At 44.2% G+C, this 15,086-nt stretch overlaps 1 protein-coding gene across 1 annotated transcript in view; it reads right to left on the reverse strand.

Moving 5' to 3' along the window:
- TENM1 (teneurin transmembrane protein 1) overlaps positions 1–15,086 on the reverse strand; it is a 785,963-nt gene that overhangs the window by 43,183 nt on the left and 727,694 nt on the right. The window contains exon 26 of the mRNA XM_054509125.2: positions 314–680. Coding sequence (XP_054365100.1) covers positions 314–680 — 367 coding nt within the window. The remainder of the gene's footprint in view (positions 1–313; positions 681–15,086) is intronic.

Here is a 15,086-nt window from a genome sequence, read left to right on the forward strand (position 1 = left end):
TCCTCAGTACAGCAAGGTGATATAACTGGGACAAGTGACATCTCTAACAGATGAGGTGAGTCATGAGGAGGTTTTGTGGCTTTCCCAGGGTCACTCGGTCAGTTGGTTGCAGAGCAATGACCAGATACTAGGCTATGTGGCCCCAACCCATCGCTTTCTCCACTCGCTCACACTGCCCCAACCCATCGCTTTCTCCACTCGCTCACACTAATGTTCAGAAATAACACTTTAGTTTTCCTTTTGGTCTTTCTGTTGTGTGTTTTTCTTTTGGAAACAGAGAGAGGGAGCTGGTGAATTGCTAAAAAGGTCATACCTGAAAAACAGTCACAGTTGGGATCAATTTTGCAGTCACAGTCAGTAGGGGCACCAGCTATGATGGAGATCTCTCCGTTGGTGGTGACTTGCTGAATGCGGTTTACTTTCCTCTCGTCTGTTTCAGCTATGAAGAGCAGCCCGCTGTGGGAGACGCTGATGGCCCTGGCTGACTCCAGAGTGGAGTGAATTGCCACCTTGCTGACCAAGAAATGATCAATGCCTGGCACCTGGCAGTGAATGGGGCGTCCTGCAATGATCCGCACACGTCTGTTCTCAGAAATTTGCAGCACAATGTTGTTATCCAAGACATACAATGAATTGTCCATGGGATTGACTGCAAGGTCTGTTGGCCACTCTAATCGCACCTGCAAAAAGAGCAGAACACACACCATTAGGTTACAATATCTTTCCAGGGGCAGTTTTACCTTGAAAGAAAAATTGGCTTACTGGTTCCCCCGTCTCAGGAATTTCAGCAACGTGTTGTCTGGCAAAGTTGGGGGAGGATGGTTGATCAAATGTTCTGGGAAACATATTTACCATTTATACCATTTCCAACATAATGAAAATTCATTTTCAATAATTCCAGAAGGATCCCCTAGAGCAGTGTTTTTCAGAGTGTGGTCTCCAGAGCAGCAGCAACAACAACACCGGGGAACTTGTTAGAAATGCAAATTCACAGACCCCAACCTAGACCTACTGAATCAGAAACTCTGGGGGTGGGACCTAGTCATCTGTGTTTTAATAAGCCTTCCAGCATCTTCTGATGCACACTCAAGTTTGAGGATCAATGCTCTAGGGCTTCTGTGTCACTATGACATACAGATCTCGCTCACTGTCTTGTAGATACATGGAAGAGCAAAGTCATAGAGGCTTCCAGAAAACACAGTGCCAGAGAAACTCGATTTTACTGTAACAGCAACCTTTGGGGACAGGACCTTCCATTAGCACAGACCTAGCATCCACCTTGTGGAACACTCAGACACCGTTTATCAGCTGGTGATGTGGAATCCTAAGTTGCAACGCACGGCCACCTAGCTTAACCTGGCTCACTCCACATTTCCCTTTTCTTGCAAATGGGTTGATTTGTTCTTTCACTGAATATTTGCTGAGTACCTTCTTTGGGCTATGCCTTGTGTTAGGCTTTGGGGATTCAAAAGAATGCTATGACACAGCCTCTGCCCTCAAATGACTCATGGTCTGGTGGAGTCCTTGGAAGGGCCATTAGGCAATTATTCTCCGTGTTATGAGAAGGAAGCAGCGGAGAGAGTATAAGAGCACTTCACTCACATTAGGAATCACGAAGCAGGTTATTCTCAGAGATGGTACTACCTGAAATGACCAGTAGGAGAGAAATGGGGTGAAAATGGTGGAGGGTGAGGTGGGAGCAGTGTTGAAAGCAATCCCAGGGAGAGGGAACAGCATGGGTAAAGGTCCAGAGTTTAGAGATGGTGTGGACCATCCAGGTTACTACAAGCAATTCAGTAAGGTTGAAGTGTATGGGAGTAGTAAGCAATAAGAATCAGGAAGTAGTCAGTGGCTAGGTATTATGGATTGAATTGTGTTCCCCCCAAATTCATGCAACCCCCCAATGTGACTGTATTTGGCAACAGAGCCTTTAAAGAGGTATTTAAAATTAAAAGAAATCATGAGGGTGGGGCTCTAATACAGCAGGATTGGTGTCCTTATAAGAAGAGGAAGAGACACCAAAGAGACAGCAGGAATGTGTATGCATAGAGAAAAAGCCCACGTGAGGACACGGTAAGAGGATGGCCATCTGCAAGCCAAGGAAAGAGACCTCAGGAGAAACCAAAGCTGCCAACACCTTGATCTTGAGCTTATGGCCTCCAGGACTGTGAGAAAATAAATTTCTCTTGTTAAAACCATCCAGTCTATGGTATTTTTTAAAAAGGATTTATTTATTTATTTTACAGAAGAGACAGTGAGCAGGAGTGGGAGGGGCAGAGGGAGAGGGAGAGAGAATCTCAAGCAGACTCCACACTGAGTGGGGAGCCCGACGCAGGACCCGATCCCATGACCTGAGTTGAAACCAAGAGTCAGATGCACAATGGACTGCACCACCCAGGTGCCCCTGTGGTATTTTGTTACAGAAGTCTGAGCCCACTAATACACCAGGTAATGGAGGGATGTGCATGTGCAGCTTTATTCTGATGGCTGTGAGAAGCCACTAAAGAGCTTTAAGTAGGAGTGTGACATATCTGGGTTCTAGAGGAATCACATTGTTTGCTGTTGAGATGATACTAGAAAAGGAGGTGGGGGAAGAAAAAGAAAAGAAAAGGAGGTGGGAGAAGAGGCAGGTCTGCAGTTAGGAGGCTCGTGCAGTGGTCCAGGTGGGGGATGATAGTGCCTGAATTAGGATGGTAGCAGTGGGGATAGAGAGAAGAAGGTGGATTTAAGACATGTTAAGGGAAGTGAGAAGCAAAAGGATTGGGGTGTGTGTGTTGTATCTTGGGCCAGATGCTGGGCTAGGCGCTTGGGACACACAGGCCAACCAAACACAGCTCCACTCTTGTTCCTTCCTGGACACAGCGGTCAGCCCAGTACCTGCCTTGACATCTCCTCAACAGCTATTTTATCACTGGGCACTTCTCAGAGAACTGTGTTCCATGTATTCTGCGCCCCACCACTCACTTACTCTATACTTTATTGCTCTTCCCTTAGGTTGGACAAAGGCAGAGAAATCTGGCCCATTCCTGGCCAAAATAGAAGCAGGAATGGGGCTACTCTTCTTGCCTTGAGTGAAAGCCCAAGGAAGCTTTCGTTTTTCTTACTGAATCTGAAAGTCTGAAAACAAGATCTGGACTGCCACTGCGCTGGGAGGCCCACTCCATCCCCGGCTGGAAGAGGCCTTACACTCAGTCAGTAATGAAGTGGACTAAGGCCAGTGTGAGACAGGCCTTTCCTCTCATTTTGCCTCTTAATGGAGGTCAACTGGTGATGTTGTAACGGGGACAAAGGTGGTATTTGGCCTTCCCCCCGTACCACTTGGGGCTCTCCATCCCTGTTTCTGAGTGTCCCTCCCAGACACCCAGCAACCTCATTCTGCCCCCGTGTCTCTGCGTGCCCTCGACCTCCACAGAGACTGGCCTTCCCTGGTCAGCACCATATGCCTCTGGGCAGCTAGGAATCTGAATGCTAATGGAGTATAAAGCTGAGCTGTGTTATGCATGTTCTACAGAGCCTTTCAGACTGAGGCCATTGGATAAACATTAAACACCAGCTTTAACAGCTCCCAGAGCAGTTTGCTGTGATGTGTTCCTCAGCACGTCTGTCTGAGGCCTGTGCCTGTCAGCGCCCTGCCACCGAGAGGGAGAGGGAGAGGGAGAGGGAGAAGGAGAGGGAGAGGGAGAGGGAGAGCCTGCTGCTGTGGAGGGCGCTGCCTCCTCCGCCATGTGCCCTCGCTCTGGACCTCCATATCCACTATCGCTCCCGTACAGCAGCTGTGTGCGCTGGTCCTGTGGAGCACGGTCCCCTAGGAAATAACCTGGGGCTGGCTGAGGAAGAGGAAATGAATTTATTTCAGTACAGCACTCCTATTTTGGTCAAGTCTGAAGTCAGTGACCCAGAAAAAACAAAGCTGGCAGAAATGACGTTCTAATTATCTCCAGTCTGAGAGCTGAGGCCGGGGCAGAGGCCGGGGATGGCACACACCTGGCAGGAGTCACAGAAGGACATGTTTTGGACTCTGTTCTCTGCTGTCAAGGCTGCCTCTCAGAGAAAGGCTGGTGGTTGGAAGATAAGGTGTTAAATTCTCCAACTCACCCAACCCGATTTAAGTCAATACTATTGGTGTCATGTTTATTAGATTTAATATTGCCTCAAAAATACACCAGCTTTTGCGTCTGTTTTCTTTTCCATCAAATAAGTCACCCTCTGGCAGTTTCCTGTGACTAAAGTGGCCTTTGTGCTTCTGAAACACTTCCTATACTAGCTACACAGAATCCCTTTAATTCCCATTTGATTTGGCTGGGCAGCTTGTCTATGAAATCTGCTCGAATGAAAGATGTGTGGCTACTTAGTAATCCAAGGTCCGCCTTTTCAGAACCTGGACCTTTTCACCTCCCTTAGGTTGTCAGTTCCTTTTATATCCTTCTCATGTTAAATACTTCCATTTCCAGGTAATTTTTTCAAGGAACTGGTGCTTTATAGCTACACAATAGAAACACTATATTTACTACCGAGGCATTTCCATAACACACAACGTGACATATGGAACGGAGTCCTTGAGCTGATTCAGAATTAGCATCTGTTACCTGTAGAGACCCTAGAATTCTAAGTTACCAAGGTAGGGCTAAGGTTAATCCCTGAGGGTTGCTGGCATTTGTCCACGTGGTTTCTGGGGACAAAGAAACATTTCCTTTGGGGGTGGGAGCAGAAAGAGAATAAACAGCAGGGAAGTTCTGGAATCTCTGCCTGGTGACCTGGCCTACAGGCAAACCATTTGGCCTAATTTGTGGTGGTTGCCCCACCTTGTAAAAATACATTAATTTGTTTGAAATGTCAAAATATATTTATGCTAAACTGGCATGAAAGATCATTGGTGTAGCCGCCAGCTGGCGGAATGTGCCCATCTCCCAACAACAGGCCCTGAGAAATAACCCTGAGCAGAAAGGAGCTCTTGGTCTGGATGTCAAGCCTTGACAGCACTATGTCGTCCTCTGCTATTTGAAAATGTGCCTTGAAGGGACTTGACTCTCAGGTCAGCCAGTCCCGTGGCTGGTTTAAAGATCCAGCTACTTTTGACCAAAGCTAACAGTACATAAAGCAGCAGAGTCCTATAGGGGAAATCCATGTGTAAATGCAGTATTTACAGATGAGCCCTCAGTTAGACTAAACTAGAAAATTCCTCAATCATCAGCTTAATCCCACACTGTGGACACAGACCATAATTTGTATACTTGGGCTCTTTCTAACTGTGTGAAGGCTGGTTCCTTCCTGGACTGTGGTGTGTCACCATGGGCAGGTGAGGTACCCTCTGTGAGTGTCTGGTTTCCTCATCTGCCACAAGGGAAGGAGGCTAGCAACAGTGTCTCTGTTAGAGTTACTGCGTGGATTAAATGAGATAGTGAGACTCGGTGCTCATCACAGCACCTGGAGAGAGGAAGGGATGGTAAACGGGATGAACATCCATAATGACTTCAAAGTCATGGACCTTCAGAGCTAGAAGAGATCTAGTCCATGTACCATTCAATGCAGTGCCCTTTTAGTTCTGTTTGCCAGACTTCAGTTGTCGACAGAATGTCTTTATAAATTTTGCCCTGCCCATCCACCACCTGCACTGTTGTTGACTTAATATTTTTCTTTAAATTGACTTACTTTTAAAGTATAAATAGGTGCTTCCCCTTCCTTTGAGAGGATCCTAATCAAAAACACCTATAAAATTCCAGGCGCACTCATCTGAGCCCTTAATAAAAGTAACTACTGTTTATTGAGTGCTTCCTGTGTGTCAGGCTCTTTGCCCGGATTATTACTTTATATGCTTAGAGCAAACACTTGAGAAAGAAACGATTGATATCCCCATTTTTGGATATGTGCTCTTAGCCCCTATGCCATCTGATTCTGCAGCTAGAAGAGTGGATACATTTCTTCACGTTCTCCTCACCAATTCTGGCTTCCCCTTTACCTCACTTGAATCCATCTAAGGGTTGTTCTCTTTGGCTGCGAAGGTCAAAGCTTATTAGAGGTTGAGTGATTTGTCTTTGTCTCTGTCACTTATCTTCTTTTGGTTCAATGCAACGTGGTTGCCTACTCTGTACTGGGCACTAAGAAAACAGGTCCCTGCCCTTGATTAGCACACAGTCAAGTGGGGGGAAGGCAGATCCAGAAACCACTCATTTCAATATAATGTGGTTAAGTGCCATGACAGATGCATGCCCAGAGTGACATGGGGATGCAGGGGAGGGAGTTTGGGGCAATAACTCCTAGAAGAGAAATGTCAGCTTCATCTTGAAGGATGAAGCTAAGGTACTGCGATGAAGCAAAGGGGGAGAAGTGATTTCAGCAGAGGGAAAAGAGTGAATGAAAACAGGACATGAAACCCTATGGGAGTGGGGGAAAATAACATGGGTCTGGGTTACTAGGGCATAAAGTCGAAGTAAGGTATATAGTGGTAATAAAGGACGTTTAAATGTTTGCCAGGGACAAGGCTTACATTTCTCCACTGAGGCATGATTGTCATTTGGGGCCAGATCATTCTTGTTGTCCTGTGCATCGTGAGATGTTTAGCAGTGTCTCTGGCTTTTGTTCACTAGATGTCAGTGGCACCTCCCCCTGAACTGTCACAACCAAGGATGTCTCCAGACAAGTCAAATGTTGGAGCAAATCAGTTAACCTGTCTGAGCCTCAGTTTCCTCATCTAGAAATTGGGTACAGTAATAATATTTTCTCTCAAACATTTATTATAGGAATTGAAAAAATCTACATAAAGCACTTAGCATAGCGCCTGGTACACAGAAAGAGCTCTATAAAGGCCAGCTATTTATTTATTTATTTTTTATCATAGAACATGCCCGAATTTCTTCTGGCCCCTGCCTGACTATTGCAATGTCCTCCTCTTTGGTTATCTCATGAACTTTGGAGTGCAATCATATAGTAGCCATGGTCTTTCGAAGTTCCCCCTGCTTCTATGTCACCAGCCATTTTCCCCCTGTTCATTGATTCCTTTTATTTTTTTTTATTTTTTAAAGATTTTATTTATTTATTTATTTGAGAGAGAGAGAATGAGAGACAGAGAGCATGAGAGGGAGGAGGGTCAGAGGGAGAAGCAGACTCCCTGCCGAGCAGGGAGCCCGATCCAGGGACTCGATCCAGGGACTCCAGGATCATGACCTGAGCCGAAGGCAGTCGCTTAACCAACTGAGCCACCCAGGCGCCCCATTGATTCCATCTCTTAAGAATCCTTCTATGCTATGTGTCTCCCAAGAAATTTGGCTTATATAGGGGTATATTATTTCACATACATGTCAGCCAATTCACGGCTAATATTTTCACTTATTCCTTGGATTCCCCAGTTATTCGTAACAGGCTTCTTGGTACAATTCCAAGCTTAGAGCATGCTACTTTAATTATTTTCCTTTCTTCTATTAATAAATATCTATTTTAGGCACTATGCTAGGCACTAGGGAGCCAGTCTAACCAAGACAGACTGGGTCCTGCCTTCACAGAGTTTACAGTCTTTTGCTGACTTCATTTCCTTTATTTTCTGGTATCTACAAGGGGTTGCTAGCGACATAGACTATTTCCGTTTCACTCCATCCATTTCAAGAAATTGACTTTTGTGAAAGAGCCTCAGAAACATATATCATGACTGTTACTATGCTTTACAATTGCCACCAAGTGCTCGTAACTTCCTTTCCCAAAGTTTGTGCTGCAGAAACCAGTTGTTTCCCAAAAGGCCCCGTCTCCCCATCCCAAACATGACACTTCTAATCTCCGTCCTTTACATTTTCAGCCTTATGGCTCATTTGAAAAACGACTCTGCTTGATTTTGATCTCTGAGGCCTCTTCAGTAGGAATTTCCAGGAAATGTATGATTATCTCTTCTGTAGTATGTCCGCCCTGGGGAAGATACAGTGACGGGACTGAGTGTTCTCTGCCAGGTGTTCTGCCAACTCCACGTTAGATTTCCCCATGCTTCTAAAAGCTGACAACTCCAGATTGTTAGCATCACTTTTTGTCAGTTTTCAAATGGCCTTCTCATTTCTTGACACTGATACTGTCTGAGCTTCTTCAAATTTATAAAAGAGGGAAAAAGCCGTCTGGACCAAGTTTGGTTTTCTGCAGTTGGAAAGCATGCTGACATCTTTGAGAGTGACGGCTCTTATTGATCTTACTTTTAAAAAGTGGAAATTATTAGAAGATGAAATACACCAGGATTACATAGACTTGTCAACTGGCAAATTACTTCCCATTTTCTCAGACCCACACTCTTGTGTTTCTCTGAATAGCAGCTGGAGAGTTTGAGGAACCTCTCAACCTTTGGCCAAATGCATCAGCATGGTCTGTCTTCATGGTTGCCCAATCAGAATAACGGACATTTAAGTCACGTTATTCATTACAGATGAGTAGTCAGGATCAATCTAATCAAGAGTTACAGTTGGACTGATCTTTAGAATCATTCTGCTGCAGAGCCTACAGATTAAAATTGCATCTACTCTGATGTTCTTAAAACATTTTGGTAGTGGGGGAACAAAGCAAAGCAAAACAAACAACAAAAAGCTTCAAGGCAGTCCTGGTGTATTTCATCTGCTAATAATTTCTACTCTTTAAAAGCAAGATCAATAGGGGCCATCATTCTGAAAGGTGTCATTTTGCTTTCCAACTGCAGAAAACCGAACTCTCTCTAGATGGCTTTTATAAATTTGAAGAAGCTCAGACAGTATCAGGGTCAAAACAAAATGTTAAATTTATGGTGACTATGATGCCTGTGGCAGAGACTACTAGTTCTAGGCCTACCCTGTCATCCATTTCCTCTTTCTTCCTTAGTAGTAAATGCCGATTTTTGAAAAAAAATCTGGGAACACTGCTGTCTACAGTAGAAAATGTTCCAGCCTTATTTGCAATTCTCTGTAGCCATATGATAAAGTTCAAGGCAATAAGATGTAAGAGGAATCGTGGAAGTATCCACACTTTTATTTATTTAATTTTTAATATTATTTTTTTAGAGAGAGAGAGGCAGGGGAGGGGCAGGGAGGGAGAAAGAGAATCTTAAGCAGGCTCCATGCCCAGTGTGGAGCCAGACATGGGGCTTGATCTCATGACTCTGACCGGAGCCAAAATCCAGAGTCGGATGCTTAACTGACTGAGTCACCCAGGCGCACACTCCCCACCCCTTTTTTAAGTATCCACACTTTTAAATTGATGCTTTCAATGGCTGTGTAAGGAGAGCTGACCCAATTGGAAGGGACCTCTTTTTGCCCTTCCTTCCATTCTGTAATATGAATATATTTGTTGAGATTTTTGGCAGATGTCTTAGACCATGAGGTGTCCATGAAAATGGAAGCCATGTGCTAGGATGGCAGGGCAGAAATACAGAAGCCTGGGTCCCAGATGATCTCGTGGAGCTGTCATCCTAGTCCTGCACCCTACCTCTAGTCTGGCTGATGTTGTGCTTGTGTCACTGTTATGTTGGGGGTTGGGTTTCTGCTATTCTCAGCTAAATCTAATCACCATGAAGAAGATGTTCTGTTAGGTTTTGTTTTTGACCAGTGTTACTGACTATACCATTACGGTCAAATGGTTCTAACAGATTTCTAGTTCTAGGTCTCTGGATAGATCACCGGTGTGTGCAAAATTAAATTAAATTGAAATAAATTAATGTCTGAAAGTGACTGACACATATGGCAAAGTCCACTAGGGCAGCCCTTTTTAGGAGGATGACTAATTGCTTAAACTTAGTGATTAACCTCAAGCATTCTTGAATACCCAGTGCCCCATCTTTCGGTACTTCGAACTGCTTCCAGCTTCATGACTCATGCGGATCCAATGCTTCTTTATTATACTATAAATATATGTTGCCTTCCTATGTCTTGTACTAGGTCTGTGAGCCTCAAGGCAAGGGTGAGGTCCCATTCATTTTTGTATTCCCAGTATCTGGTATTACAGTTGGCAAATGTTTGTTGAATGAAAACATTAGTGCCTCATTGACTGTAACAGTTTCGGTTCATGAAAGCATTTAAAAAATTATGAAATGCAAATAGGCTGTAAGGAAAACTATTTTTCATCAACATGTTTGAGTCAATAAATCTGGGTTTCCAGAGACCCATGGAGGTTAGTGGAAATTGCCATATTTCCTCAATCTTAAGAGATGCATTTCCTACTTCCCCCGTATTTTAACTTTTCTGAAGTGAGAATGTGTCTTATTAATCACTGCATACATTTAATGGAGCATTTCTCCCCCACCACGCCAAGTTGTCAAATTGATGCTATGTCTTACGATCCATGGGGTCTTAGAATTGAGGACATATGGTATTCCCATTTTGGTCTGTGTACTTTGGGGATCCCTGGGAGTCTTTCAAGGAGGTCTGTGAAGTCAAACTATTTTTTTAATAATACTGTTTGCCTTTTATATTTTCTCATGAGTGTACAGTGAGTGGAGTTTTCCAGAGGGTACCTGTGGCTAGCATATCTTTCTTTGGGTTCAAAAAAAAATTCACAGTTTTAATTTCTTTTTTTAAAAGATTTTATTTTTAAGTAATCTCTACACCCAACACGGGGCTCGAACTCACAACCCTGAGATCAAGAGTCGCATGCTCTACCGACTGAGTGGGCCAGCCAAGCACTTCCACCATTTTAATTTCTAATAAGGCAAATATTAATAGATAAAACCCACATACAGAAAAGTTCTTTGAGGTCCCCGACAAGTTTTAGGAGTGCAAAGGGGTCCTGACACCCAGAAGCTTGAGAATGGTTATCCTAGAGGAAAGAAACAGCGAATGAAGCCATTCTGTTATATAAGAGTTTCATTCAAGCTCATTAAGAAAACAAGCATGTATCCCTTCCAAGATGGTTCCTGGGGCCATAAGCTCTGTCCAAAAGCACATTGACAGAGCGGCGGAAAATCTGTACTTCCTCTAGAGACCCAAGCCCTGATGGGTGCTATAAAAGTTTGTTCTTACAGGCTCCCTCCGAGCAATCAGCACGTACACACTCTCTCTGAGTCTGCTGCGTAATTGTCACTACCTCATCTTACTAACAGGCATAATTGCTCCGAGTTTCCGTCGACCCTTTCTTGCATCTCCTCTCCAAAGCCTCAATTTTGGAAATGGCACTTGTGAATACACAGAATGTTTAACCACTTCCAGTTTTCAATTTACAGTCAAAGTCATCTATCAGCAGGAGATGAAGGCCCAGTGTGAGAACTACAGAATGTCCTTCAGACTCCACAGCTAATTTGTTTGTAAATTTGATTGTTATTGTAAGAAGAACATATTGTACATGACGCTACTTGTGGATTTACTGTTTGTATCTCTCTGTATCTTGGGTTTTATCATTAGAGTCAAAGAACTTAACCCTTTCAGCACTTCCGTGGGTGGGGAGAGGCACATGAAAGCTTTACTGTTTTTCCCTTTTGAGTCTCTGTTTCCTTTTCCTTTTACATGTATTTATGGGATACCTATTGTATATTCAGCACTGTGGGAGAACGCATACAGAAGGCAAGACAACTAGGGAACAGTCCAAGGCGTCATGAAATCAAATGTGAGGGCAGGTGATGAGGCCATAAATTCTGAGTGAATTCAGGCAAGAGAGGACCAGCGTGGGGTGGGGCTCTTGTTCCCCTGAGAGCCAAGGCTTTGCCTGCAAAGGAGCCAAGGACTTAGAAGAAGGTGCTGGAGTCATTCTGCAGTTTCTTCCTGCTGAGAAGTTGCAGAAACTTGTCTGTTGCACGTTGTTAATATTACAGTATTGGCTCGAAAGAATAGACCAAGCTTCCAATTCCCTTTGGCATCTAAAGCAATTTACAGGCCAGAAGTATGACTGCACAGCTTTTATGAAATGGTCTGATTTCATTGATCAGCCACTCCAAGATTATGTTTTCATTTCTGTAGCTATTGCTAAGCCTTCTTTCTGGTATAATATTCAGGAAGGAACTATTAAAAAATTGCACCTTGGAGATGTTAAGATATAAGTGGGCAGGGTTCTGAATGGGAAGAGAAATATCACAACTCATGATGGCTCTACTCAAAAGTTCATTTCAAGTTAGACCAGCATTCCACAGATTGTCTCTCTTATCTTAACTCTGTAATGTTTCCAAATGATAAGGATACTAATAAGAGCAGATGGCTTAATGAACATTTAGAGGAAAGATTTAACTGGTCCTATTTTCATTAGGCCTCCAGTGTGCTTCTGGGTTTTGCCCACCACTTCCCCGTGTGTGATACAAAACAGCACGCACTCAACAGATGGCCCAGCTCAGGCTTCATGCTTCCAGAACTCTGGAGACTGGCCACCTGACCACTTACCATGTGTACAGAATCATTTAAGGAAGCAGGCAGGCTACAGACTTGAGCCTGAACAGAAGCAAAAAATGGTGATGAATATTGAGTACCCGAGCTTCAACAAGAGGGGAGTCAGAATCATCCTCGAAAACGCATCAAGCGGCTCTGGTTGAGGTTTCCTCATAACACCTTCTTATGGATTCAGGAATGATGAAATCCTCTGTGGCAAACAGTCCACTCCAATTAATGTTTCATCCAAACTGTAAGCATATCTGAGTGACTCCGGCAACAACAATGACATGGAAATCTAACACCTTATTGCACAGTGTGCTCGTTACTAAGCTACTGTCTCACAGCTCCGAACTCACCCCTTCGGACGCTGCTTTGTGATGCTGGGGTTGGGCCTCTGCTAACTGCATTTCTCTTCTGCCAGCTACATTGCTGATAGGTCCTGCCAGTCTGGGAAATACAGCGATTCTGCTTGCTTTCCCTTCAAGTCAGCATGGCTGCAACGGCAACTCTTCAGCCCGGCGCAGTAGCTGACTCTACTTTCCAGCTCTTCTCCGGACTCTGAGAATCAGTCTCGTCACGCCACCTCAGAGGCACCAGAAGCAGCTGGCTGGCATCCCCTTCTCAGAGGAGCGGGTCCCACCTCAATAGAGCAAATCCTCCATCTTTTTAGGTTCTCACAACTCCAACCTCTTTCCTTTGTTTCCTTAGCCCTAGAGATGGTAGCTGATTCCTGCAGATATTATTTCAACTTTTTTCTTTTTTAAAGATTATTTATTTATTTATTTATTTGAGAGAGAGCGAGCAAGCACGAGCAGGGAGGAGAAAGGCAGAGGGAGAGAGAGAAGCAGACCCCCCACTGAGCAGGGAGCCCGATGGGGGGCTCCATCCCAGGACCCTGGGATCATGACCTGAGCCAAAGGCAGACGCTTCACCGACTGAGCCACCCAGGCGCCCCTCAAGCTTTTTTTTTTAACCCCCTAAAACTAGTACAGCCCCTTCCTGATATTAAATTCTCTCTGTTAAAAAAACCAATGTGATTTCTGTTTTTCTGACTGGATTTTGACTGATATTCACGGCATGAAGCCTCTTACAAGGACAGAGGAAGAACAATACCCATAGTAAGCCGGTGGTGATAGAAAACTAGTAAAGGTGAACAAGAACTGGGGAAGAACCAGAGAAGTTATTAGTCACTAGCATCCTCTGCATTACCTACTGGCTGGTGAAGCTGCCTTGTCCGGGAAATAGGCATAAAAAGTAAATCCACTGTGCTTGGACTCTAGGGAGTTGGTTGTGATTGGCTTTAACCAGAGCTTCTCTGACTCTCTTGAACTGCCACATTGCTGTCATTATTCTCTAGAAACTTTCCACTCTTGTGATTTTTGAGGAAGATTTCTTTTTTTTTAAATTTTATTTATTTATTAGACACACACACACACAGAGCACAAGCAGGGGGAGCGGCAGGCAGAGGGAGAAGCAGGCTCCGCGCTGAGCAGGGAGCCCGACGAACGGCTCCATCCCAGGACCCTGGGATCATGACCTGAGCCGAAGGCAGAAGATTAATCGACTGAGCCACCCAGCAGCCCTTTGAGGAAGATTTCATGATGGATCATTCCACTCTCCCACATGCCTTTTTTGGAGGCAGAATTCTGCACTAAATGGTTTAGAAGGTTGGCCTGTGACTACATTTCCTATGTGCTTAGAGTTTACTTATAAATAATAACATTTGCTTATAAGTAAAATACATTTACTACTAAATATCTTTTTTATATTCCCTCTTGCTAGTCTCCTTGTCAGACATTGGGATTGCTCTTTCACAATCCCCTTCTTATGTATCTCAAGATAAACACTTCTCAACAAGTGGTGCCTTCTGGCAAATGTTTCACATGTCCCTGTGTTCACTTTTCCAAAGATACTAACTTTTGCATAGAAAGATGACACTCCTGATGACAACCAACAGAACTTTCTCTGAATTGTGTTTCCATTTAACAAAGATGGGTTGGCACCGATTCATATACTTTCCTTTCCCATAGTTAATAGAGTGGGGCTACATTCAAAGGTATGGTCTGAAATACAGTTAGGTCAATTGGCTTATGCTAGGACTTAGCCCAGGATGTTGGCTGTATAAGCCCTAGATGCTAACCACTGAATTTACCAACCAGATATTTCTGTATCTTAGAGACTTTCAGGTTTATTTCAGGTCATGGCGCCTGCCGAACAAAATGTGTGGAAGACTGAGTGGTTCAAAAGTAGTTTGCAAGCTTTGCATCTTGTGACTCTCCCTGAACTTTGAAGATGCTTTTCCTCTGGTGCTTAATAGTTTTAATAAGAGCTAACGTGCCATTGTCCTTTGTGTGGAAAGAGGACACTGCTGAGGGAGTTTTATTTATGTGATAAATTATGTTTTCGATATAGCATTGAGCACGGTACTTGACTTTTATTTTAAGGCTCCTGACAACTCTGGCTATTTGCTTGTGTGCAGACATTTCAGCAGAATTTGGATATGCTGGAGTTGGAGACATTGGCCTGCTGTTCTCCACTTCTTATATAAACAACCCGAGCTGTCATTTTGGAGGAAGCAATGCAAATATCTTTGATAATAGGTTATTATTCCCTGATTGTGATTTTTCCTTAGAGGTGCAGGCCTGGAAAATGCAGTTAAAAAAAAAGAGTTGAGGTTGCCTGGGTGGCTCAGTCGTTAAGCGTCTGCCTTCGGCTCAGGTCATGATCCCAGGGTCCTGGGATCGAGCCCCGCATCGGGCTCCCTGCTCTGCAGGAAACCTGCTTCTCCCTCTCGCGCTCCCCCTG

This window comes from Mirounga angustirostris, unplaced genomic scaffold, assembly GCF_029215605.1.
Source record: "Mirounga angustirostris isolate CCGP_5_RB_7025 unplaced genomic scaffold, mMirAng1.0.hap1 SCAF_11, whole genome shotgun sequence".
Lineage (NCBI taxonomy): Eukaryota > Metazoa > Chordata > Mammalia > Carnivora > Phocidae > Mirounga > Mirounga angustirostris.